This window comes from Mytilus californianus, unplaced genomic scaffold (genome assembly GCF_021869535.1).
Source record: "Mytilus californianus isolate M0D057914Y unplaced genomic scaffold, xbMytCali1.0.p SCAF_10, whole genome shotgun sequence".
NCBI classification, from domain to species: Eukaryota; Metazoa; Mollusca; class Bivalvia; order Mytilida; family Mytilidae; genus Mytilus; species Mytilus californianus.
Genome location: NW_026262582.1, coordinates 45,700,422 through 45,728,315, shown reverse-complemented (window position 1 = coordinate 45,728,315; position 27,894 = coordinate 45,700,422). Strand labels below are relative to the sequence as shown.

The 27,894-nt window shown below is 32.6% G+C and overlaps 2 protein-coding genes across 3 annotated transcripts in view; one reads left to right on the top strand and one right to left on the bottom strand.

Annotated features, from left to right (window-relative positions):
* LOC127718228 (krev interaction trapped protein 1-like) overlaps positions 1 to 18,861 on the bottom strand; it is a 68,698-nt gene extending 49,837 nt beyond the window's left edge. Inside the window, exons 1-10 of the mRNA XM_052224210.1 lie at positions 18,763 to 18,861; positions 14,949 to 15,551; positions 14,298 to 14,390; positions 13,557 to 13,695; positions 12,996 to 13,242; positions 12,112 to 12,203; positions 11,079 to 11,231; positions 9,836 to 9,989; positions 6,138 to 6,245; positions 3,274 to 3,375 (exon numbers count right to left, since the gene is read on the bottom strand). Coding sequence (XP_052080170.1) covers positions 3,274 to 3,375; positions 6,138 to 6,245; positions 9,836 to 9,989; positions 11,079 to 11,231; positions 12,112 to 12,203; positions 12,996 to 13,242; positions 13,557 to 13,695; positions 14,298 to 14,390; positions 14,949 to 15,204 — 1,344 coding nt within the window. The 5' untranslated portion in view covers positions 15,205 to 15,551; positions 18,763 to 18,861. The remainder of the gene's footprint in view (positions 1 to 3,273; positions 3,376 to 6,137; positions 6,246 to 9,835; positions 9,990 to 11,078; positions 11,232 to 12,111; positions 12,204 to 12,995; positions 13,243 to 13,556; positions 13,696 to 14,297; positions 14,391 to 14,948; positions 15,552 to 18,762) is intronic.
* Positions 18,862 to 19,075: 214 nt separating this feature from the next.
* LOC127718226 (ankyrin-3-like) overlaps positions 19,076 to 27,894 on the top strand; it is a 35,990-nt gene continuing 27,171 nt past the window's right edge. The window contains exons 1-7 of one of the 2 annotated variants that reach the window (XM_052224207.1): positions 19,076 to 19,253; positions 20,213 to 21,120; positions 21,780 to 21,902; positions 23,931 to 24,118; positions 25,226 to 25,298; positions 26,720 to 26,847; positions 27,211 to 27,314. In XM_052224207.1, the coding sequence (XP_052080167.1) occupies positions 20,343 to 21,120; positions 21,780 to 21,902; positions 23,931 to 24,118; positions 25,226 to 25,298; positions 26,720 to 26,847; positions 27,211 to 27,314 (1,394 nt within the window). In that variant the 5' untranslated portion in view covers positions 19,076 to 19,253; positions 20,213 to 20,342. Of the gene's footprint in view, positions 19,488 to 20,212; positions 21,121 to 21,779; positions 21,903 to 23,930; positions 24,119 to 25,225; positions 25,299 to 26,719; positions 26,848 to 27,210; positions 27,315 to 27,894 lie in introns of both variants that reach the window. The other variant, XM_052224206.1, reaches the window with a different exon arrangement.

Genomic DNA, 27,894 nt, shown 5'->3' with positions numbered 1-27,894 from the left:
GAATTTAACCTGTCTTAAATAATTCAATACATTCCATTAAAATTTCAATTTATTTTAAAAAGCGGTTCTCTTTTTATCATTTAGAAACAAAAAGTGTGACAGACAGATGGACAAACATGAGGATTCCTATATTCCCCCAACTCTTTATATCAATCAGGGGTATAAAATATTTGAGTCTGAATGAGAAACATTATAAGTTCCCTTTTTTTTTTTTTTTAGGTCATATTCAATAATGAAAGGAGCTAGTGCATCAAAGGCTTTGCTGTCCATAATACTGAAAATGACTTCAGCAGTAAAAAATGATTCCACATTTCCAAAATCACTTTCCGGTATATATGAAATGGCAACCTTCAGTCTCAGGAACAGTTATACCACACAAAATGAACCTGAATTAAGGACAAGTTTTTCATTTGACAACCATGCTTTAAATCAAATAGAAAACACCAGTATGCAAATGGAGGTCACTTTAGGTCAAGCAGACAGTTTCGTCCAATGGAAAGAATCGAAATTAAAGACTTTTCCAATTGATATTCCTGCTGAAGAACAGACAAATTTTCTTAATGGCAATTTAAATCAAACAGACAACAATGATCATCACAACAACTCCAAAGATCAGTCAAATTTTCCTAATGGCAACTTCACCTTTAATCAAACAGGCAATACCAGTCATCAAGACCATTCCCAGGACCAGACAAACTTTTCAAAAAATAACCACACCTATCTGAATGATAGTGGCATATGGAATGTAGCTCAGACAGACATTTGCATCAGTTTCCTTACAGTTATGCCTATAATAGAGCTAAGAATATCAGTAGAACCAGTCACCTATGTAACATCTATTTTTAGCTACATTACATGTGGAATATCAGTATTTGGAATAGTGTGCAATGTTCTATTGTTGGTCATGCTTCTCAAACACAAGATAAAATCACTATCTATCTTATTACCCTGTTTGCTGATATTTAACATCCTTCTCTTTGTGTTTTTGATATTTTTTAGTAGTCTAAGTCTGTTTGGAATAAGGGTGCATTTTTTTCCACTGTTTGTTCAATGGTCAAGTGGTCTGCGTAATGGCACTATGGCTATGATAGGTATTGAGAGATCATTGATCATTTTAAAACCTCTCTGGTATAAAATATCGTGGAGAAAAAAGTACACATTAATAAGCATAGGTATTATTGTTTTGGTTAATACCATTCTGACACCTGCCACCAATTTGTTTCGTGCATGCGGTGTGAAGCTCCCCTTTCACTTCCCATTGGTAAATTTCACGTTACAACAGTTCATACCTTTTACAATTGTTATTATCACCAGTGTTGCCATGGCTGTTGGTCTAATCAAAAGGAATAAAATTTGTAAAGAACTCTTGGCCGGTGAAACCAGAAGAAACGTAAAAATGACAAAAACTGCATTTGTCTTAATAGTGACATATGCTATCAATCTAGTTCCCACGCTCTATGCTCTGTTCATGCCTTACTTTATGTGCATGGAAACTAGCATGCGAGGTTTTTTAATAATAATAATAATATTCTTAGAACTTTTAAACGCATGTTTTAACCCTATAATGTACATTCTTTCAAATAGATCCTCTTATGAACAATTTCTACAAGCATTAGGCAGTTGTTGTTCACAGCCAGGAATCAAAGTGAAAAATGACCTCTTACGAAATCTGACAGGGAAGGAGAAGTGGTGTGACTTTAGAGAGGCGTGCTTGCTTGCTCGCAGCGCTACTATAATAATTTATAATGGCTTACAATCCCTTAATGTTTACTTCAAATTATTGCACCTACCAACTTGTCTATTCAGCTGTTTAAATTATTTTACTTACCCTAAAAAATTGACTGTTAAGCTGTTCCAATTATCTTACTTACCCTAAAACTAAAGGCTCTAAAGAGCCTGTGTCGCTCACCTAGGTTAGTGTTCATCTTCAACAATGGACACTCTCCAACATGTGGATTAGAATAGAATAAATAAAAAAAAACTCTTTTTGTAAATCTTGTATTAATGATCATTCTTTCTGTGTACAGTAACTACAGTTTCTCACCATCTTCTTTAGTTTTGCCCAAAACAAAAAGAGGTAAAAAAAAAAATTGTCATCTAAGGGCAATCACTCTGATAACGTGTCTCCTAACTATTTTAGCAAAATTTGAGTTACTAGTAGATCTTGTCTTGCTGATCATCTTTGCTATTTAAAATGTCTATTGATTATAGTTTCAAGATAATAGACAAAACCACTAAAAATAGGTAAAAAATCATCATTAAGGAGTAATAACTCCACTAAGGAGTTGACTGACAATTTCCTCCATATTGACTCAAAAGTAGATCTTGTTTTGCTGATCAGTTTTGCTAATTTAAGTTTCTATCTATCTATTATAATTTTTAAAATAAAAGGCAAAAACTCAAAAAATTGGTATAAGTCGTCATTAAAGGGCAAAAACTTTAATGAGGAGTCATAAGACAACTTCTTCCATATGACTTAATTGTAGAGCTTGTCTTGCTGATCATTTTTGCTTGTTTAAATTTCTGCTTATCTATTTTAATTTTAAAGATACAAGGTAAAAACCAAAAAAAAATGGTAAAAATCATCATTAAAGGGCAAAAAATCAAATAAGAACTCGTCTGACGATTACAACAGCTCTTTCATAGTACCCGGTAGATCTTGTCTTTCTCTTTATATATTATAGTTACTAAGATATTAGACAAAAATGCAAACAAATTGGTGAAAAAAAAATCGTCCTTTAAGGGCAATAACTCCTATAAGAAATCATCTGACGGTTTTGATGTAAAAGACAATAGGAAGATCTCAATATTCTTAATATTTCTATCCCTATCAGATTTTCTCTTTCTATAGCGGTTTTAAAGATAATAGACAAAACTTGCATTTTACCCCAATGTTCTGTTTTTAGCCATGGCATCCATGTTGGTTGGCAAGCGGGGTCATCATACACATTTTATACACTAGATAACCCAATGATGATTGTGGCCAAGTTTGGTTAAATTTGGCCAGGTAGTTTCAAAATAAAAGTAAATTGACGACAAAGATGGACGATGCAGCATCCCAAGTGATGAGAAAAGCTCACTTGGCCCTTTGTGCCAGGTGAGGTAAAAATTGATAATTAAGCTGTTCCAATCATTTTACTTACTCTCAGTAGTTGTCTGTTAATCTGTTCAACTGTGGTTTCACTCCTACTTGTCTGTATATTCAGCTGTTCAAATTATCTTACTTACCCTAAGAAAAAAGGACTGTTAAGCCGTTCAAATCATTTTACTTACTCTTAGTAGCTGTCTGTTTAGCTGTTCAACTGTGGTTTCACTCCCACTTGGTAATTTCAGAATCTTTTTTGTACCATCCATGATATATATTGTTATCTGACTCTGTAATAAAAATTAAAAAAAATAATATGTTTGTCATAATTATAGAACAATTAAGTAGTTCTGAGATATAAATCAATTAGATCTACACCCATCCCACATTGAAAAAAAACCCCATCCCCATATAAAAACCAAAGTGATTGAAATCATTGGTGGAAAGATTCAGAGAGTAATATTAAGAACTTCAAATCAAATCATACCTTTATATATATAAGGTGTAGACAAAAAAGCCTTAAATATAGAAATGAATATAATTTTTTTCAAATTATACAAAATGAAAGCAAGTGACCATCATATTTTGCATGAGGTGCGGAAGTGATTCTTGCTAAAAATGCGATGGTCACTTGGTTTCATTTTCTTATAAATTTTCAAAAACACAGCATTCAATTCTTATATTTACAGATTTTTGAATTGAAAATAAATGTGGAGTGTGTCCATGGGACACAGATAATGCCCCACTTGCATATCATATAAAGTTATAAAGGGACATAACTGAAGAATGGTAAAAGTGACGCTACCCAAATTTGAACTTGATCTGAGTTATGTGGTAATTAGTATTGTGTATGAGTTTCATAAATTTGGTTGAGGCAAACTTAAGTTAGAGAACGGAAACGAAAAATTCAGCAATTTTTCCATTTGTAAAGGGGCATAACTCTAGAACAGTTAAAGTGACGCCACCAAAATTCAAACTTGACCTGTGTTTTGTGGTAATAAGCATTGTGTATAAGTTTCATAACATTTGGTTGAGGCAAACAAAAGTTAGAGAACAGAAACCAACTTTGGGGTGTACGGACATACAGACGGACAAGGGTAAAACTTAATGCCCCCTCAGCTACGGCGGGGGCATAAAAATATATGTTATTCCCATTTTGAATCTGAAAGTAATACTTTAAACACAAAACTTCAGCAGTCTAGTAAGATGGAGGCAGCATCATTCCACGTGAAATCAATTATAAGGACATCCATTTCAAAGTTGATAGCTCATAAAATATTTAGCAAATTTCAATCATTATTGTACATATACATGATATATATCATTATTTCAATATATAATCGCCAATGGCAGTCAGCAGGGTTTAAGAACATCTGTTGTTCTACCTGCTGGTCAAATGCGTTTTGTTAAAATATACTTTTTCACCTTTTAGGTCTTTTGGAAAATGTTGTTTGTGCTGTATTTAGACCCCTCTACCAAGAAATTTGTTTTGCATGCACACGTATAAAAATTGCGGTTTTTATCCAACGCAATCATAGGCTTGAACGTTGTTTTCAATTTAGACTTGTTTATATTATTTCAATATATATATTTATATTGTTAAAATATACTTTTTCACTTTTTTTGGTCTTTTGGAAAATGTTGTTTGTGCTGTATTTAGACCCCTCTACCAAGAAATTTGTTTTGCATGCACACGTATAGAAATTGCGGTTTTTATCCAACGCAATCATAGATTTGAATGTTGTATTCAATTTAGACTTGTTTATATATATATATATTGTCAACTATATTTTCCAAATGAATAAAATTTGAGATTTTTTAAAAAGAATATTCATTTGCACAAAGTACACGAACAATGCGAAAATAATAGTATTGATTAATTTGGGAGGCAGAGCTTATAATTCTTAAATTTTGGTTTGCATTCATAAGTATTGGTTGCTTTCATATGGCATAGGATACTTTCATACGGCATGGGTTGTTTTCATACGAAATGAAAGCATATGTCAGAATCAAATGATTTGTCTTTCTGACAATAACAGATCAGCATTTGTATGAATTGAACACCTAATGTAAATATATTGCACAGTTGCATTCACTGCATTTCTTTAGAAAGATAGTTATAGATTTCAACATGAATGATCATTCGGTTATCCCTTGATATGAGGGTCTGGATAAGGGTCCTTCAATTCTGTATTCTTAAATTTTTAAACCATTTTTCTCTATTGTTTATAAATTTAGCCCTTTCTACTCTATTCTTTATATTTTAGCACCCAATTATTTTCTATTCTTTATTTTTTTGGCCTATTTTTCTTTAATATTTATTTTTTTGGCCTATTTTTCTTTAATATTTATTTTTTTTGGCCTATTTTTTTTTTTTAATATTTATTTTTTTGGCCTATTTTTCTCTTTATTATTTTTGACCCATTATTCTGTAGTATTGGCCCATTATTTTCTATTCTGTAAACCCCATCCAGACCCTCTGATATCAACTAAAGTATAGTAATAAACAAGTCTTTTTGGCAAGGTAATTGTTATTATTGAAATCAAATAATGGTACAGTAAAATACTTTTGATATCTATATTTCATGCAAATTTGTAGGTATAAATGTATCTTTAAAATGCAAAAATTATTTATATTATTATCATGAAACATCTACAGCTTTGTTTTCCCCGTACCCCCATACAAATACTTCCTTAATACTGGTCTTCTTAAAGGAAATCATAAAAATTTTCCACTGCCTATGAAAAGTGTAAATCATGAGGGTTTGGTCATTCATTTCTTTATTCTTTAATTTTAGATAATTTTTCTCAAATTTTTATATTTTTTACACATTTTTCTCTATTCTTTATATTTTTAACACATTTTTCTCTATTCTTTATATTTTAACACCCCATTATTCTTTATTCTTTATTTTTTTGCTTATTTTTTCTGCAGTATTAGCCTATTATTCTCTATTCTGTAAACCCCATCCAGACCCTCTTTCATAGAAATGTTGTCTCATATAATCATATATTTTTTGGTTCTCAATGACTTGTTGTCATGACAACTTACCAGTTTATTAATGGCGGTCTTTAACATTACAGATATATTTTTATGTTCGTTGTAACTGTAAGGATCACACCTATCAAAGGCTGTCTGACCACTACTGTCTAAAGCATTCTGAAAAGAAATATTTTATTTTAAAACTAGAGGCTCTCAAGAGCCTGTGTCGCTCACCTGTATTTACTGATGCTTTGGAAATCATGTAAAATAAGGTTAAAATCATAATTAATAGTATTAGATATTAGATATTATAATGATATCTAACATTCTAAGATAATAACAAATAAAATGCTCCGCAGGGCGCAGCTTGATACGACCGCAGAGGTCGAACCCTGAACAGTTGGGGGAAGTATGGACACAACATTCAAGCTTGATACAGCTTTGGATTTGGATTGTGATTAAATATTTGACACAGCATAGGTTTCTAACACAGATTGAATGTGGTCTAAGAACTTAAAAATTTTAAATTGGACATTCACCTATTATGGTCCAATATCCAAAATCTAAATACATGGTTAGATTCAGCATATCAAAGAACCCCAAGAATTCAATTTTTGATGAAATCAAACAAAGTTTAATTTTGGACCCTTTTGACCTCAATGTGGACAAAGTTGATAACGGGGCCCAAAAATCAAAAATCTAAATACATGGTTAGATTCAGCATATCAAAGAACCCCATATATTCAATTTTTGTTGAAATCAAACAAAGTTTAATTTTGGACCCCGATTTGGACCAACTTGAAAACTGGGCCCATAATCAAAAATCTAAATACATGTTTAGATTCAGCATATCAAAGAACCCTAAGAATTCAATTTTTGTTAAAATCAAACTAAGTTTAATTTTGGACCCTTTGGACCTCAATGTGGACCAATTTAAAAATGGGGCCCAAAATCCAAAAACTAAATACACGGTTAGATTCAGCATATTAAAGAACCCCATGAAATCAAGAATAAAACCCCATTGAAATTGGTCAAGAAATAAGCAATTTATAGGAAGTATCTTCTTTTGCACAATCCTGTGCTATTAAATATTTCTTGCTATTGCGCAATACTGTACAATTGACAATTTCTTGCTATTGCGCAATATTGTGCTATTGGATATTTCTTGCTATTGCGCAATATTGTGCTATTGGATATTTCTTGCTATTGCGCAATACTGTGCAATTGAAGATTTCTTGCTATTGTGCAATACTGTGCAATTGAAAATTTCTTGCTATTGCACAATACTTATTATATAATAATTTACACATCCTGTTTGGTGTGTATCTCCTACCATATCATTATTATTTGATTTTAAATATAAATCAGAAATAACCAACTTAAAATGGAAAATTTTAAAAGAAACAAAAAAGGAAAAAAAGAAAAAAAAGGAAAAAAAAATAAATCCCCCCCCCAAAATTTTTTGAACCCCCATTATGATTCATCACCCCCAAACTCAATCCCAGCCTTCCCTTTGTGGTATGGTACCTTGCAGTACAATTTCAGAGAGATCCATACACTTGAACACAAGTTATTGTCTTGAAACTAGAAAAAAATGTGTTTTTTGGCCCCTTTTTGGCCCCAAATTCCTAAACGTTTAGGGCAATTACCCCCAAACTCAAACCCAGCTTTCCCTTTGTGATATGGAACCTTGTAGTACAATTTCAGAAAGATCCATACACTTACACACAAGTTATTGTCATGAAACTAGAAAAATGCTTGTTTTTTGCCCCTTTTTTGGCCCCTAATTCCTAAAATTTGGAGGCAATTACCCCCAAAATCAATCCCAGCATTCCATTAGTGATATGGAACCTTGTGGTACAATGTCAGAGAGATCCATACACTAACACACAAGTTATGTCTGGAAGTTACAAAAATGCTTATTTTTGGCCCCTTTTTGGCCCCTAATTCCTTTACTGTTATTACCATAACCCCCAAAATCAATCCCAACCTTCCTTTTGTGGTATTGAACCTTGTGATAAAATTTCATAAAGATCCATTCACTTAAACTAAAGTTAGAGTGCGAAAACCAATGTGTCTTCGGACGACGACGACGACGACGACGCCGCCAACGTCATACCAATATACGACCACAAAAATTTTTTTGCGGTCGTATAAAAACTGCAAAATATTTGTAAAATTACTAGCTCAGGGGCAGCAATCCTAACAACGGGTTGTCGGATTCGTTTGAAAATTTCAGGGCAGATAAATCTAAATCTGATGAACAATTTTGCCACCTGTCAGATTTGCTCTAAATGCTTTAGTTTCAGAGATATAAACCAAAAACTGCATTTTACCCCTATGTTCTATTTTTAACCAAGTCGGCCATGATGGTTGGAAGGCGGGGTCATCGGACAAATTTTTTAAACTAGATACCCTAATAATGATTATGGCCAAGTATGGTTAAATTTGTCTCAGTAGTTTCAGAGAAGAAGATTTTTGTAAAAGATTACAAAAATTTACGAAAAATTGTTAAAAATTGACTATTAAGGGCAATAACTCCTAAAGGGGTCGACTGACAATTTTGGTCATGACAACTTATTTGTAGATCTTACTTTGCTGAACATTATTGCTCTTTACAGTTTATCTCTATCTATAATAATATTCAAGATAATAACCAAAAACTGCAAAATTTCCTTAAAATTACCAATTCAGGGGCAGCAACCCAACAAGTTGTCAGATTTGTCTGAAAATTTCAGGGCAGATAGATCTTGACCTGATAATCAGTTTTAAATTGTCAGATTTACTCTAAATGCTTTGGTTTCAGAGATATAAGCCAAAATCTACATTTTACCAAATATGTTCTATTTTTAGCCATGGCCGCCATCTTGGTTGGTTGGCGGGGTCATCGGACACATTTTTTAAACTAGATACCCTAATGATGATTGTGGCCAAGTTTGGTTAAATTTGGCCCAGTGGTTTCAGAGGAGAAGATTTTTGTAAAAAGCTAATGACGACGGACGACGACGGACGCCAAGTGATGAGAAAAGCTAACTTGGCCCTTCGGGCCAGGTGAGCTAAAAATCAAGTCATATATATGATGTCTTTTTGTACTTTAGATAGACTATTTTTATATAACCAACTATTGACTTCAGAGTATATAATTTTTTGACAGGATACCTTCACTGTGAATCATAATTAAAAAGTAAAATAACAAAAATACTGTACTCCAAGGAAAATTCAAATTGGAAATTCCCTTATAAAATGGCAAAATCAAAAGCTCAAACGAATGGAAAACAACTGTCATATTCCTGACTTGGTACAGGCATTTCCTTATGTAGAAAATGGCGGATTAAACCTGGTTTATATGATCACATATCTATTTGTTTTAAAATTTAGTTAATACTTGTAGTAGAAGAATGCCAAGGTAAAGGCAAAGAAATAAATTAATTTATTGAATCAACTACAAATGCGCCCAATGTGTCCATGTAAAAAAAAACCGAACAACAATTTGTTGCAACACATCAACCACTTGTACCTTTCAAGTTATCTATCTATATGATATGGAAGGCAGGTTAGCATCACTGGAACTACCTACCAATGACCTTCTACTATTGTCATAGTAACTTAGAAACATTAGTATCTGGGTAACTGTGCAACACTTTAACAACCTGTAGATGACCTTTTTCTGCTGTCATCGGAACTTACCATATTATTTTCTGGATAACTAATAAGCGACACTTCAACAACCTATATATGTCCTTTTTTCTGTTGCCACAGTAACTTACCACATTAGTATCTGGGTAACTTAGCAACACTTCAACAACCTGTACATGACCTTTCTCTACTGCTAAGTGCAGTGGTGTGGAATGTTGATGAGTCTCTAAGTTTGGTGAACATCCATACTCTAGTAAAAATTTAACAACATCTCCAAAACCACACCTAAAAATGAGAAAGTCGTTAAATTCAAATTTACTGAAGTTTGGATATTTTATTTTTTAGCATTTATAATTGTTTCTATCTTAACTTTCTCCTCATTTATATCCTTCAGTAGATCATGAAACAAAACTATAATTAAATTAATGCAGTGATCTCCCCAAGGGGCCTTATCATGCTTTTAGCACCATGGGAACAATGGTGCTATCTGAATAATTTTTTTTACAGAATTTATTATTAATGTGATGCTATAATTTTTGGATATTTTGAATTCTGTGGTGCTATTTGAAAATGCTTGAAAAAAACACTGTTTTTGTAAATTAAATGGACTATTTACTGAGTAAATGGTAGGAATTTCTAAGGTCAAACATTTTTCAATGTTTTAGTTTTGCTTTGTATCTTAGCTTGTACCTGAACATAATCTTGAAAGATCAAATTTTTGAGAGGGGACACTTCCAAGATCTTATCATAATAAGGAAACTAGCAAAAAGAAACCCTTGGCAAAAAGGAGGAGCTATAAGAAGAGCCATTTTTTGGCCCCTGAAATAACAAAGCTATCTTACCACTATTTCTAGTCCCTACAGTAATCATAAACTTATTTGTGCTAGAAAATTATATAATGGTTAAGTTTGGGTAACAATAAGAGATACAGTTGTGGGAAGGTTAGGAATTAGGGTAAGTAAAATTATGACCCTTTCAGATCTTGGATCCCTCAAGTAAATATATATAGGATTAATTGTTGTGTAGAGTTAAGTGCTGGTAACATTATTACCCTTCAAGACCTTAGGCCTTTAAGGTGTTACATAACAATACAGGAAGATAACTCTGTAAAAATCATCTGAACGTTTTAATCATGTTCTATTGTTAAGGAAATATTAAGCTTCCCAATGATCAAAATTAGTGTTTGTCAAACTGCTATATATCCAACGAATTTTTTCCGATATAGTGTGTGGTTCAAGTTTTTTGAAATTTTTATATTTTTGTCAAAGGGTCAAAGTAAATATTTTGTCAAAATTTTATGAAAATTAAACGAGCCAAATTAATTTTAGTCAATGTGTTTGGTACCACCTTAAAGTGAACTTCATATATACTTACTCCGCTGCCCAGTGAATTGGAGCAAATCCACGATCATCTTTATCTGTAAAGTCCCAATGGTGGATGTACTCTTTTAATCCATTCAGGTTGCCCTCTTTAGCATATTTGTGCAGTAGATATCCAGACATTGATCGTGAAGGGGAAGGATACATTCTGAAAAGGATTTGTTTTTAATCAAAATATATTCTTCCTCCTTTAAAGTGAGGTCACACGAAATTTTATATGCAGCAAGCATTCATTGAAAAATGAAATTAAGTCACTTTTGATAGAATTGTGTTTAGTAAACCCTAAAAACATGTATGATTTAGTCTATGCTTCCAAAAGTTAAAACCAGAAACCTTAAATTTAGCTATTTCCCTATTTATCACGATCTTAGGGGCATAATTCTTGAATAACAAAAGTGAATTCAGTAAACACATGGTAACACTCAATCTAAATCTGTGTTCAGTGGTCCCTGACAACATTTAAAATTTCTAATGATTAAATAAAGGACTCCTCAAGTTTTGGTCTTGAAACTCTAAGATTAATGTCTGGTTCACTTGATCTCAATTCTTCATTGGTCAAAATTCAGTTATGATGTCAAATTTTCTTGCTTTCCTGTGAATTTCTTTTAGTGATGTCACGAAAAAAGGCTACCTGTGATGACGTCACAGATAAAGATCACATCTACGAATATCATTGAATAGGAAAGATAAAGTTGCCTACATGTCGTCTGTAAATCATAAGAGAAAAAGATTCCACCACCAAATCTCGTGCAATATGATTCTTCTCCATTCTCAACAGATAATTTAATTCCAAATTATTTAATAAAACTCAGCAAGCCTTGCTTTTTAAGTATGAAAATTTAACTGTCTCGAGTGAAGAAATATATATTGTATCCCACTCGATGCAGTGGTAGAATCTATATAAACTAAGTGCTTCCATAGCCTCTCAATGAGGGCATAAAAAGTTGATTTTATCATATTCAACGCACTACCTTTTTTTTAAATTAAATTTCAATTAGTAAGAAAAAAAGCTTCCCCTTCATACTTACACATCACTAGAATTAGTACTGGAGCTTGTTCTCCTTGAAGACACACTCTGATCCTCTTGTGAACCCCAATATAGATTTTTCATTTTATCAACCTGTAAAATAGAGATATACTTATAATGATTCCATTGTTAATGGCAGGCAATTAATCCACCTCACTGTTGCTAGGCCAAAACAAAATAAATTTGTGTTTAATTTCACCAGCTGATTTATCTTTTTTATTTTATAGGCATACCCTGAAATAGCTATATCCAGTTCCAGAATCTGGTGTGTTCGTATAAAATATTTTCAGAAATATATTCTTTGTCTCTGAATATCAAAGATTATTTTACATCTGTTTCACATGAGTTCTTAAAAAAAATAACTACAGTGTATTACAAACACATCATTATTTAAAGAGTTAGCTCCCTTAATCAAGGTCCATTACCTTAGAAGTGTTAAATCACAGAGTTTTTTTACCCTCAGAATTTTAAAACTATGACCATCAGTTTCCAGCTTTTGATTATGTCAGCAATAAAGTTATGGCACATCACACAAAATTATAAGTATGAAAAGTTTCATGAAAATTGGTGAAAGTGTTTTTGAGTTATTGTCCGAAGTGTTGACTATAGACGGACGGTATACATGTACCATAATACATCCCGTCTTAGATAACAGTATGAAAACAGGGCAATGAATTTTAATCCATTTAAAATTGAATAATTAGCAGAAATCATCTACCCTATAACTCTCTTTTTTCAATACTGATTTTTCTCTTTCTCTGATAGTCTACACTTCTAAGCAATTTTGAGGAAGGTTTAATAAAAAAAATTAAATGAACCAATTTTGGTACTTTTTCCCATCAATTTCCAATAAATTCACATTCTGCATACTTTTTAAAATCTTACCTTTGTTTTATATGGCAGACCAGAGTTAAATAATGGATTGATCACAACTATTTCACATTTCTCAATGGCCAACATTTTAGCAAGGGCTTCATGTGCTGTGTTTCGTAGTTCTTCAAGGTTGTCTGAGAGTGGAAGTCTTGTTGGTAGGAATGCTGGGTTGCTGACACTGAATTTTATACGGTAGTCAGCTCTGCTATGGAATAATATATCCAGAGTCTCTGGCCTTGCATGCTTTTCTTTCAACCAACTGAATTAAAAAAATATATATAAATAATATTACAACACATTAAAAAATTTTCCCAGAAAAGGTTGAAGAAAAATCCTTTTTGTTCTAATTTTGCAATAATGTTTTCCTTATATAGGGAAAAGCAAAATGGGAGATTATTCAAAATTTGAAAAGAAAATTTAAATTATACAAGTAAATAATACTTACATTTTCAAGCAGTTTAAAATAATAGAGTGATGGTTTAACGTCCATTGGCAAATATTTCATGCATGTTCATGACGATAAAATGATAGAGAATAACCTCTGACTGACTGTAAAGTATACACATTACAAACCTCTCTAAGTGTGATATGAATTTTCTGGTTGGTGGAGGGAAACTGATACTTCTATTGTTGATAGAGTCTATCACATTTTCTAGGGAATAGAAACCTGGTTTATCTGGTGACTTGTCCACAAAAACAGCATTCAATTTATCTATAATATAGACAGAGAAAAAATTGACCTTGACTGCATTCTATTAGAATCAAATCAAAGAATCAAAACAATTTTAATCAAAGAGAAGATATTACTAAGTTGAAAAACTTCCATTTGTCCTTTTGAATACAATACATTTAAACAATTTGAAACATTTACTACAAATTTTCCTGTGTAAACTGAAGAAACATCACATATATAGAAATAAGAAGATGTGGTATGAGTGCCAATGAGACAACTCTCCATCCAAGTCACAATGTGTAAAAATTTAACAATTATAGGTCAAAGTACGGCCTTCAACACGGAGCCTTGGCTCATACTGAACACCAAGTTATAAAGGGTCCCAAAATGACCAGTGTAAAACAACGGTCTAATCTATATAAAAAACGAGAAACACTTAAGAACCACATCAACAAACGACAACCACTGAAATATGTATGTTTTTCTTATAAATTAAAAAGTTCAAATAGAAAAAAAAATTTTGTTTAACATTTTTAATCCTAACATTTATACCATGCTTACAGGAATCTGTGAAAATACAACCTTACTGCAAACTGTGAAAGTACACTTTTAACTTTTCTAGCTCATTAACAAGCATTTACCTCTATAGTTAACAGGAACACAATACACATAAAAACTTGACAAGGAATCTCTTTCTGCTTGCCTCTTCCATGGAATCAGCAACCCCCTCTCACCTACAATGTAACTTTTATTAAATACCAAGAAAAAATCATTATAGGGTCATAAAATATAAAAAATTGAAAATACACAGGTTAAAGCTTACTATATAAAACAGTATGGGTTTTGCTCATTTTGCAGGCAATACATTATACAGTGACCAGTAGTTGTTTGCATCTACATCATCTGGACTTTTGACAATATTTTTCTGTTTTGGTTCTATAAGCTCTTTATTTTTTGAATAAGTTTTTGATTTCCAAATATTTTGGCCTCGAGCATCACTGGAGAGACATTTATTTTCGAAATAGGCATCTGGTGCAATAAAATTGTTACTGTTAATTAATGTTATTGTTTTACTGTAAATCATGCCACATATTTGATTTTGCTGCGAGGTGGGTTTACTCCACGTGACTTTGAGATGACGAACAGCAATAAAAACCATATTTCTTTTCTTTTAATTTATTCAAATGCATTTAGTGATTTAGTGTCATGAATTGACACACCATATCATTTCTTTCCCATTTCCATTTCAAAAGTTCTTACAATAACAAATCACTTTAAATACATATACAAACCTTTGATTCCACCATGCTTATCTCCTCCTGTCAACTGGTACAAATTTGTTAAAACTTCATCCCTAGGCTCCTCCTCTGAATTGGTTAATGGAAATGCTGGGAGATATTTTGTTGGACGCGGTTCATGATTTTTTGTACTATCAAACAACAGAATATCATACAGTTTTGGTTTATACTCAAGAATGCCTCCTTTAAGCTTAAAATCATGACTCCCGACATTGTGTCGGGGACGCAAGACTGCAAGTATTACTTCCATGAAATATGAAGTGACTCTGATTGGTCACAGTTTTTATAACTTCCATGTATTTTTAATATTCACAACTATTCATTATAGTGAATCCTTCTTCACTACCACTTTAAGACATTAAATTTTCACATTTTTTGGTTTTCAAGAATAAGTAATTATTAAAAACAAAATTAATATAAATCTGGCATTGATGTCAATTTTAAGAAAAATTTTGAAATCTATTTATGCTGCAACCACGGTAACAAAGACTGGTCATAACATAAGAATCTTGGTGTTGATTACTGTTATTCCAAATCCTGACTTTTAAAAATTATTGTTATTCCAATCTTGCGTTTTCTGCTAATAAGCATTTAAGCCTACAAAATAAAAATTCAAATTAAATTAATTACAGTTCGCTCACAAAGAGAATTAAAGAATACAACTAGAGGCTCTCAAGAGCCTGTGTCGATCACCTGATTCTACTTTGGTTTTGGAAATCATGTTAAAATAGATTAAAATCATAACAGATACCCTAATAATGAGTGAGGCCAAATTTGGTTTAATATTGGCCCTGTAATTTAATAAAAAATCCTGGTGGCAATCTTGAACAGTAAATCAGCAACAAAGTAGCAACACTTCATCAGCACCTCATAAGAAACATTTATGCCATGTTTGGTTTCATTCCATTCAGTGCACCTCTAGAAGAAGCATTTGTATGTACATGTAATTCCAATAGGGTCTTATGTTAAAGGAAGTCCCCCGCTGGCGGCCATCGTGGATGATGGATCAGCTTCAAAGTAACAACACTTAGTCAGCACCTCAACAAGGAACATTCATGCCATGTTTGGTTTCAATCCATTCAGTGGTTCTCTAAAAGAAGACATTTGTATGTATTGTCCATAGGGTCCTTTGTTAAACACTGTCCCCAGCTGGTGGCCATCTTGGATGATGGATCGGCTTCAAAGTAACAACACTTGGTCAGCACTTCATAAGGAACATTCATGCCATGTTTGGTTTCATTCCATTCAGTGGTTCTCTAGAAGAAGACATTCGTATGTATTTCCCATAGGGTCCTATGTTAAACTAAGTCCCTTTCTGGAGGCCATCTTGGATTATGGATCGGCTTCAAAGTAACAACACTTGGTCAGCACCTCATAAGGAACATTCATGCCATGTTTGGTTTCATTCCATTCAGTGGTTCTCTAAAAGAAGACATGTGTATGTATTTCCCATAGGGTCCTATGTTAAACTAAGTCCCCCGCTGGCGGCCATCTTAGATGATGGATCTGCTTCAAAGTAACAACACTTGGTCAGCACCTCATAAGGAACATTCATGCCATGTTTGGTGTCATTCCATTCAGTGGTTCTCTAGAAGAAGTTCAAAATGTAAAAAGTTAATGACGACGATGACGGATGACGGACGCCAAGTGATGAGAGAAGCTCACTTGGCCCTTCGGGCCAGGTGAGCTAAAGAAAGGGTTAAATAATCGGAATGTTAATGAAATGAATTGAACTGAATGGTCAAAACCTCAATTTACCTCATTAGTTTGGTCATTGAGACTGTTTATTGTAATTTACAGAGATGAAACTTAATTTCTTAATTGATTCATTCTGCTAAAAAAGATTTCAATGCATAGAATTTTGTTGTAAATTTGTACAACAAACACTTTAGTCTTAGATACATGATTTTTTCATTAGTTGTTATTGGTTTTGAACTAGCTGTCAGTAACTGCGAGTACTCTCAGATCTGTACTTAGTCTCTTTTTTGTTGTAGGGATGTATAAATATCCTGCCACATCTGATCTGTGTTGCTACTTGTTTTTCTGCTTTGTATTGATCTAATGAGTTCAATCCTTTTCAACTGAATTTTATAGTTTCATATTTTGTGCTGTTAAACCAGTCTTAGGTTAGGGGGAGGGTTGGGCAAACATGTTTAACCCAGTCACATTTTGTATGTGCCTGTCCCAAGTCAAAGCCTGTAATTCAGTGGTTGTCATTTGTTGCTGTATATCATACATTGTATGTGTTTTTACTTTGTTTTGTACATAAATCAGGTCGTTAGCCTTCTCGTTTGAAATGTTTTACATTTTTCATTTCAGGGCCTTTTATAGCTGACTAAGCGGTATGGTTTTGCTTATTGTTGAAGGCTGTATGCTAACCTATGGTTGTTAACTTCTATGTCATTTGGTATCTGGTGGAGAGTTGTCTCATTGGCAATCATACCATTGATTATTACAGAAAAAAAAGATTGTTTAAGCTGCTTAGTTTGGTATCAAGTGACGACAAAAACAACTTCAAGTGCAGATAATAGCCTGATGGTCACTTTTAAATGCGAATCCATATCATTTGCCCAAATTCCTGTTCACACCAGGTTATCACGTCCCAGTTTTTATAAATTAATGATATTCAATTAAGTTTTAAATGTTAATTTGGCTAGGAATTATGCATAAAAAAGAAAATTGAACAACATGTGATGAATGCAATTAGTGACCAACAGGTATGTGTGTTTTTGTGGCATGCACTACATTGTAAGTGTCATACATGTATATATAAATCTTTCTTATTCTTTGACAAGAGATAAATAATATTGATTCTACTGCATCGTAACTCAACAAATGGTCTTAAAACTTTTAAACAACTGGGTAAGCAAAAAAGTGCATCAACAAGTGACTTATTAATTTGATTTAATTAATGAATCATCTCTTTTGTTCTTTTATCATGACATCAAATACATGTACTGTATGTGGATTCATTAATATTCGTTGGATACCAATTTTTGTGGATTTCGTGGATACAGGAGAACCACGAATTTAAATGTTCAACGAATAACAATTTTTCTAAAGTAATGTATGAAGACTTTGCCAAAACCACGAATTAAATATCCATGAAACATTAAAATGCAAGTTTTCCTCAATAGATATCCACGAAAATTTTGATTAAATATGTTTATTCAAACACAATCAAATTTTGTATTGCATTCTTTATACACGTAAGGATTTTAATATTACCATCAAACTTCTTGTTTTACAGTATTTTAACTATTATTTTTTAATGATAACAGGAAAATATAAAAAGAAAAAACAAGGTGCTGATTCGTTTCGGTCCAAAATGCCCTGATGCCAAAATGTCAGAAAAGGTGCCATCTAGTCTTTGCCTTTGGAACAATTGAGAAATGTCTTGGTGCCGAAGTGACTTGTTACCACTATATGGACTATGGAGAGGGTGGAGAAAAGCAGGGCCACAGTAGCCATTGGCCCCTTAAATTTGATGAGTTGAGATATAACACTGGGCAACAATAATTATTTGTTGGGCCATACTGGGATTACTATTACATGTATTACTGCTTCAATTTATTCCAACCTGTACGGTACTATAAGGACCTGTGTAAGAACCCTGTAATAGGAAAGGTAACAAAGTTTTTTCATGCAAAATGTCCATATTGGCATAAGGAAATTTTTGTGTTGTTGGGTTACTGTCTCGTTGACATGTATAGATGCCCACATCATTTTTCTTAACAAATATGTGTATTTTCACGCATCATGAATTAGTTGATATCATGTCATAGGTTTCATCAGTTCATAAATATACCTGTTTCCGTATTAAATACTTATTTTTGAACGAGATCCTATCAAGAAATGACAAATCTAAGTTAGATAGAAATGTAAAACAACAAATTTTCTAAACAGGAAGTGAGTCTAACTGTAGGGATCTTCTCCAAACATTAGACAGACAATCTATACATTATTGTATTATTTTAAAAATCAGAGATCAAGCTATGGAAAAAGCAATACTTATAATTGATTAATATGTTTGAATAATTATGGATGTTATTTTTTTCTTTGTTCATTTTGTTATTTGTGTAAACAATAATATGAAATGATAGGTCCTTGCATAACTTCCGGTAAAAACAAAAACACATGATTTTCGAAGCTGTCAGAAAAAAACATCAAATGAAAATCAACGAATTGTCATTCACTACAAATTTTATTTGAAAAAATCAAATTTTAGCCAATGAAACATAGAGTTCTGAAAAGAATCAACCAAGCTTCACAAAATCAAGTGCTCATCATCATGATCAGGTGATGTAATTAGCAATTCAATTTTCAATTTAAACTTCCTTTTAATTTAAATCATATGATATTAATCAAGCGATCTGTAAGTAAAAAAAAATAAATTTCAAACTTTTGCTTTGTAAGTTTTTCAAATACAATAGCACAATTTAGATTGATGGTAGTCTGACAGAAAATGCTCTGAATAATTTGTTGAACAGTCTGTTTTGGACAACTGGATGGGCAATGCACCAATCTGGCATGGTGAGGTTTTTTTTTTATTAATGAGTTACACTGGTTGACCAGTGGTCAATCTGTTTTAACGACATCACCGAATAATCGGTTCTTACTTTTACACAATAACCATGATAACATAATATGAAAATAAGAAGATGTGGTATGATTGCCAATGAGACAACTACAAAAATGTATCCACCAAAGTTCAAATGAAGCGGATGTACATGTAAGCAATTATAGTCACCTGTACAGCCTTCAACAATGAGAAAAAAACCCATACCGTACAGTCAGCTATAAAAGGCCCTGACATGAAAAATAAGAAATTCAAATTAGAAAACTTTTAAAAATACTTATAGCCTAATTTATAACAAAACAATCTACAAAAAGTCAAAAAACAAATATGACAGACATGAACCAAGGACAACCAATGAACTACAGGCTCCTGACTTGGGACAGGCAAATAAGCATTGTGCCATAGGAAATTTACAGGAAAGTGCACGAATACGAAAGTTGTCTTTGGGATGGCCATATATATAATGGCACCTCCAGACTTGTGGTGGCAATTTGTAGTACAACAATTATTAATCCGGTAAATTTAATGAAGTAATAATTGAAGAAATTTTATTATGAATATAGAATGACTCTATCATGTTTACTATAAAACTAAAGATATACACTTCATTTTTTCAATATTTTTTACAACTTTAGTTTTGATGGGAGGAGATGATGTTATTTTCATTCGTATCTTTCAGGTAAACCATTGACCTTGAAACTTGGTTTGGAGTCATGGAAAAACAAATTAACATAACAAATAAATTACTACTGGTATTGTAAATAATAGAGACATTTTAGGGAAAAGTCTGTTTCAAACATAGATAATCTATGTCTACTTTAGGAAATATAATTCCAGAAAAAAGTTTGGTAGACAGAAAAAGATCAAATTTTACAAAATCGCTAGATCTTGGTGGTGTACAGTCTATTGACTGTGGAGGTCCACAAGATCATGAAGATATCGATGATTTTAGTAGATCTGTCCATGTTCTAAGACATCATGATGGTAAATTCCAAATTCACAGCAATCAGAAACCTTCTGTTGATAAAAACACTCACAGTAAATCTGTTAAGACTTCACTTAGACAGTATTTTCAGTGGTTAAAGGGAGTGAAATCATCAAACGATAAAAAGAAACTAAAAACAAAACAAGAACATGCAAATTGTGATAAAACTAATGCTAGTTGTCCTTTAGTGATTGGCGGAAATTTGGAAACTGGAGGCCAGTGTACATGCTCAAAGTTTCACTACCACACATTTCAAAACCGGACTTTTTTCTTGCCAGTAGAAATATCAGAAAAAGCTGAAAAACATTTTGCATCCAGAGTGGAATTCTTTGAAGCAAACCAAAGATATTTAAATGTCTGCAATACGTTTTGGCGTCCAGCGTTATCATTAAACCAACAGCGATTCTCAAATCGTAAAATTGGTATTGGAAATCTTGTGGAATTTGAATCTCTATGGCCAGAAGAGTCCAGTTTGAAATCTTTGTTAAAGGATGGATTACAGAATACAGCATTATGTGACGCCATATCTGAGCTAGCTTTGCTGGCTGTTGTTTGTGGTCCTGTCGAATTACTAAAATCTCTTATTAGTTTGTCTCTTGTTAGTAAGTATTTATTCAATGTATAAGAGATTCAGTGAAAAATTGCTCTAACTGCCAGTAAGTGGTAAATTTTCAGTGAGTGCTGGTGAATATGGGCAATTACCACTAAAATATCTCTCTGTTTATAGAGCTTTATTAAGTTGTAAAAATTTGGAAGTGCTCACACTGCTCAGTTCTATTGGTTTTTTTATTATTTAAGAAATCGAATCTTCGCTAAAGGTACATGTATTGGAAATTATAAAATCTTATATCAATAAATATTTTGAAATTGAAAAGAATATATATAGTGTTTTGTGTTTTTGGGAAAAGATAGCTATTTAGCTATTTATTTCTACTTTCCAAGACACTCATGTCAACCATTTTGTGCTTTAACATTAAGGAAAACTCATATTCTTCAGATTGATTTCATTTCAAAGAGTAAAACAAACAAAAGATCGGATGTTAACAACTATCCTTTAAGTTTCTTTTAACCTTTCTTATTTTTGTCACAATCTAGCTTGCATATTGATTTTGTGTTTTTACAAATAATGCAGTTCTACATTGTACATACTAAAATATGGAATTTTATTTTTGTTTAACACTTTGATAATTAGTTATTTCACAATTCCTACTCTAGTGGCTGATTGGCTTAAACCTCTCAATTTTTAATTTTTGCATTTAAGGACTGGATTGTCATTTGGAAGATGGACAAGGTTTACTACACTATGCCTGTTTAATGAGGAGACCACAGTTGATTAGTTATCTTACAAAATCTGGAGTAATGCCTGAACTCCCTGATAGGAGAGGTGACTATTACATTTGAACTTTGAACTACATAATTTTATTTTTGTCTTGCCCTGACAGAGTCAAAAAGCAGGACATAGGTATGCAGTTTCCGGCGGCGGCAGCGTCAACAATGTATTAGTTTGTGATTAGGTCTAGTTCATGGTGAACCACTAGTGGTAGGTCAGTGATATTTGGTATGCAGTTGTATTAGCATTGGCACATCTCATTACCATGGAGATTATTTGACCCAGCCCCCTCAGTCAAGGTCTATTGACTTTGAAACTTTTCATAGTTTACATGTATTAGTTTGTGATTAGGTCAATTTATGGGGATCGAACCACTAGTGGTAGGTCAATGATATTTGGTATGCAGTTGTATAAGCCTTGGCATATCTCATTTCCATGGAGATAATTTGGCTCCGCCCCCTTAGTCGTAGTCTATAGACTTTGAAAATTTGGCTAAGTTGACATGTATTAGTTTGTGATTAGGTCAGTTCAAGGGGAACCATTAGTGGTAGGCCAATGTTGATTGATGTTCAGTTGTATAAGCATTAGCACATCTCATTCCCAAGGAGAATATTTGACCCTGCCCCCTCAGTCATGGTCTATTTACTTTGAAACTTTTGGTTAGTTTACATGTATTAGTTAGTGATTAGGTCAGTTTAAGATGAACTGCTAATGTTAAGTCAATGATATTTGGTATGCAAATTTATTGGCATTTGCAAGTATCGTTTTTATGGAGATTATATAGCCCCACCCCTGATCATGGTTCATTGACTTTGAAACTTTTACAAATTTTACAAGTTAATGTTTGTGTTTAGGTTTGTTTAAAGGGAACAACTTATAATAAGTCAATGGTATTTGGTATGCAGTTGTATTAGCATTGGCACATCTCATTCCATGGAGATTGTTTAGCCATGTACCTTCAGTCATGGTTCATCGACTTTGAATATTTGCATAACTTACATGTTAAAGTATTGCTATTTTAATTTCAACATTTGCATTATCAAAATTACAAAAAGGCGAGACATATCTCTGTGATAACAATTTATTTATTACTACAAATTCATTTTTTAAAGAATGAAAAAAATCTCACAAATCCAATATGTTCTCAATATTTTATTTTGCTGTAACTTTTAACTTTTATTCAAGATTATAATTTTGTGAGTTTACTAAAATCTAACAAATTCATGAGTTCTCAGCACAGAAATTTCATTTTTTTCCAATAAAATACAGATCCTGTGTCCATGCACACTTAGCTGTATATAAATATCTGACAACACTTTGTTCTACTTTCTGTTCTGGTAATTATTACATTAGCCAATCAAATTTCAGTCTTCAAATTTTTGAAGGTACATGTATGTAGTAGGAGGACAAAACAAAAGGATCCTAAAAGATATTTAAGATAGAGTGGAACAGAGCATTGGCAGATCCTTATAAGTGAAGCATGGACACAGGATTTGCATTCCAATTAGATTGGGCTTTTTTTCCGAATTCTATTCATTGCACATGATTATGGTCAGAATGATATCTGTTATAGATTTCCATATTTAATTGCTTCAATCATCAGTGTTCCAGCTTGAATCTCAGAGCAGAAGGGTGATAGTTGTCTGAAAGGGCACTTTAGCTCAATAAACCCAGATTGTAAGGCCACTGTCATGACTGTTGGACAGTGTAAATTACCTTTTGCTAGGCTCAATTGGAGGCCATTTTCATTCTGTATTAAATATCTAGTATTTGTTCAATTATCTTTAATCACCTAATTAGCAGTAAACAATCATTAACAGAGGTGATAAAACTGCCAAAGGCAAGGTATTTAACACTATGCCATTGTCAGTTAATTAAAGTGTTACACAATCAGGTATCAATTTTACCAGAAACGCCAATAGGCATGTAAGTTGAAAATTTTTTTTTTTGAAAAGGCAGAGGGGTGCATTTTTTTGCTTTGGAGGACAGAAGGTCGGGGGTAAAGGCACCAAGGGTGAGCCGCCCTTCTTTTTTGGGCAGGTGGGAACAATATCATGAATAAAAATTGTGTTTATGTTTTAGGTTATACAGCTGATGAGACATGTTTCTGTCCGAAGATTTGGAGGCACCTCATAAATAAATACCACATCAACACAAGTGTTTGTCCATCTTATGAGACTTTAATTGTTCCAAGTTTCCATGATAAATCGGTGCTATTTAGAATGGCTCAAATGACAGGGAATGTTTACGAAATACAAATGAACCTACAGGTATGATTATAGGGCTTTCCGATCATAACCCTTGTAAACTAAGGTCTTAAAGAAGCTCAAAAGTGGTAGTCCATTTGAAGAAGAGCTTGAACAAAGTAATTCCAGTTGGTCATCTTGAAGGTGATGTAGTTGAACTTAAAATCTTGAATATAAGTTGGAGTGTCAGGTGATTGTGATACAATTTTGTCACTTTGCCCACAGTACCCCCTGTGTCCGATAATTGTAACCTCTCCAGGAAATCTGGCACCACAACTCATTAAGATTGATTGATCAATTACATCAGAGATTTACATGTATTATAATCATGACAATGAAAATATTGGATAATATCTTGTACGTTTATTATGAGAATAATTTTATATTTTTTGTAAGAACAGTTGGTAAGATGTAAGATAGATACAACAAATTGTAGATATAAAAGTTTTAAATGCTATTTACAGGGAACTCATTTTGGACAAGTAAAAAATATTTGAAAAACTTCAATTTAAAAATTTTGTTTTATGAATAGTTTGAAGGTAATTTCAATAAGAAAACTGTCACTGGGTAAACCAAAATATTACATGTTGCGCCGTAAAAAACAAAGTTGCCTAGAGTGTTGAACTTATTTTTATGCACTTTGCAAGACCTTGCTGTATGAGTCTATTGTGAAAGATATGTTTTTTATGTCCCACCTAGTAAAGGGGCATTATGTTTTTCCGTCTGTGCATCCGTCCGTCCGTTTTCCGTTCGTCCGTCTGTTCCGCTTCAGGTTAAAGTTTTTGGTCGCTTCAGGTTAAAGTTTTTGGTCAATCAACTTGAAACTTAGTACACATGTTCCCTATGATATGATCTTTCTAATTTTAATGCCAAATTAGAGTTTTGACCCCAATTTCACAGTCCACTGAACATAGAAAATGAAAGTGCGAGTGGGGCATCCGTGTACTATGGACACATTCTTGTTCTGATATTTATTGTGTTGTATGGTTGCTTTCTCTGAAATTAATAGATAACAAAGAAATTCTTTATTCATACAAATTTGAATGAGATAGTTTCACCGCATGATGCTTGCACATCATCAAATTTAACTTGATCTTTCTTGTGTTTTTAACCATGTAATTTTACTTGTAGACTTTAAACTTTAATGTGAATACAGAATGTAATACAGATGGGGATTTCTTGATCCATGTAGCTGTAAGGGGAGGTAATATTGTTCCCAGAACTCATGTTTGAAATAACTGAGTTCATTATGCAATGACCTAATTTATCATAAAAATATCAAAGGAAAATGAAATTAAAGTTCAAATGTTAGCAATTATAGGTCACAATATAATACGACCTTCAACAATAAAAAAAAAACATACCATTTACTAAGCTATAAAAGCCTCAGCATACAAAATTTGAAACAATTCAAACCAGAAAACTAATGGTCTAATTTATAACAATTTAATTTGCAAAAAAAAGATATTACAACCACTGAATTACAGGCTCCTGACTTCGGATAGGAGCATAAAGAATGTGGCGCGGTTAAACATGCTTGTGAGCACTCAACCCTCCACTTGTCAATACATATAATACATAAATTACATAGATGTATTTGCTTTTAATTTATGAGTCTTCACTTCCATAATATTGAAAAATGTATTCATATTCATTAGTTTGCCTTTTAAGACTTGCTGTATCAAACATTAGTGACTGATCTTATTGCCTATTATCTCTTATCCTCATCTGTTTGTTCTTCTTTACAAACTGAATCATTTGAAGGACAAATCACTGCTTACTGCTTGTTTGTCCTTTTTGAACAATAAAATATGTTTAAACTAACTAACTGCTTACTGTAAATTCATTATTATCAGTGTGGTACCAATTTTTGTGGATTTTTTGGTATAGCTAAATAATGAATTTGAATTTTCACCTAAGTACAAACTTTCTGTAGACTTATATGTGAACTTTGACAATACCACGAAATTAAATATTCATGAAAATAAATCTTTCCTCAATGCATGATAATTGGTGTACCAAGAAATATAAATAAATCTACAGTACTTTTTTAAAGAATAATCTAATTTTCATGTTGAGCTTGATAATGTTGAATGGTTACATGTAACGAATATTCAGATTGCCTGATCAGTTGGTACTTGTTTGTTGATATTTAAAATTTTCCTATTCCACTGAACATGAAACATTAAGGATGTTCGCTCCTCTTGTTTTTGAATTTTTGCCAGATATTTGGAATCCTCTGGATTTATCAATGTAGTGCCATTAAAAATTTTGCCTGTATAACCCCGACTTTTCTTTTCATAATTTTATTACATATAGTTAAAAAGTCATATTTGAAAATCTTATAAAATCCTTGTTATTTTTTCATAGTTTTTGAAAGAAAAAAGGTGCTAATGTTAAATGTATGAAAAATCTAGAGAGAATTATTTCCCGCCAAATTTTCAATGGCTTAAATCTTGAAAACAAGCACACATACCCTTCGTTTTTTTCTGCTCTTTGGTTCCTTTATTTATATACTATCAATTTATAACAGTCTTTTAAAAAGCTTGTTATTTTAAAACAGAGTAGCGAACATCCTTAATAAGATTGACCTTTCTTGCAGGTTCATGTTTTGTTCTATTTTAGGACTATGTCAACTACCACTGATTATGACTCTAGTAAGGATACAACAAGCTGATATTGAACTCTGCAATTCAAAGGGCATGACCCCACTTATGATTGCAGCTCAGTCTGGGAACAGCATACTATGTGATGTAAGTATGGGCAAGTTGTGCACACCAATATTATTTGTAAAAAATTTCAAAAAAAAAGGTTGGAACGACGGTAGTAAGTGTGATGTTTGAAGGTAATTTTATTCATGTATTGTATGCTTCAAGTTCAAACCGTATATAAAGCCATTTTTATGTTTTCTATGCAGGACAAAATCATCAGAAAACAGTTTTTTTTTTCCAAAATTGCACTGATTTTACTTCTTTCAATTGGTCTTACTTGACTGAGTACCAGAATGTCTTACGGTAAAGTAGGTAACCTGTCGAAAAATAGTATACTCTGGAGTCAAAAGTTGGTAATATGAAAATCGTCTATTGTTTTGATGTTATGTCTGTATTGATTTTCAGTTATTGATTTGTGTACTTGGAGCTGATCCTAACAAAGTTAACGTAGAAAATGGTAGAAGTGCTCTCCATTACGCTGCACAGAATTGTCATGAAGATGTTGTCAGGTAATATAGGGGTATCTCTAGCAGTAGTCCATTGATCAAAGCCGTTAGAACCTTGGAGCTTTTCTCTAATGAACTGTATGCCTCTGCCATTAGTTAGCTTGTGGATATAGTGTTACACATGTCTGTTCTTCTGTCTTTCTGAATTAAATTCAGTTTCCAGGACTTTTTTTGCCTGCACTGCCCTGAAGGTATTGAATTGAATTTTTGTACATATGTATATGAGGATGACTTACAGATCAACTTTGTATTTCGAGCTTGTTTACTAAAATTTCCTGGTAAGGCTGCATGGTGGGGTACGTATTCTTGTCGTACGAACAAATAGTTTTAAATTCATCTTCATAAGCTGTGGAGTTCCCTGATTCCAGATTGCTCATTTTGCTTAAAAGGCATTACTCATGTCCAAATTATCTCAAAAAGCCTTTTTTTATTGAATTTAAAACCTTGAGAATAAGGTTGCATTTAAGTTTAGTAATTATAAGTGAAAAATCACAAAGTTTTGAAAAACTTAAGTAACAGCTTATAGAAAGAATCACAGGAGTATGTGCAGTATGGACATTATTTGGTGCATGTACTTGTATTG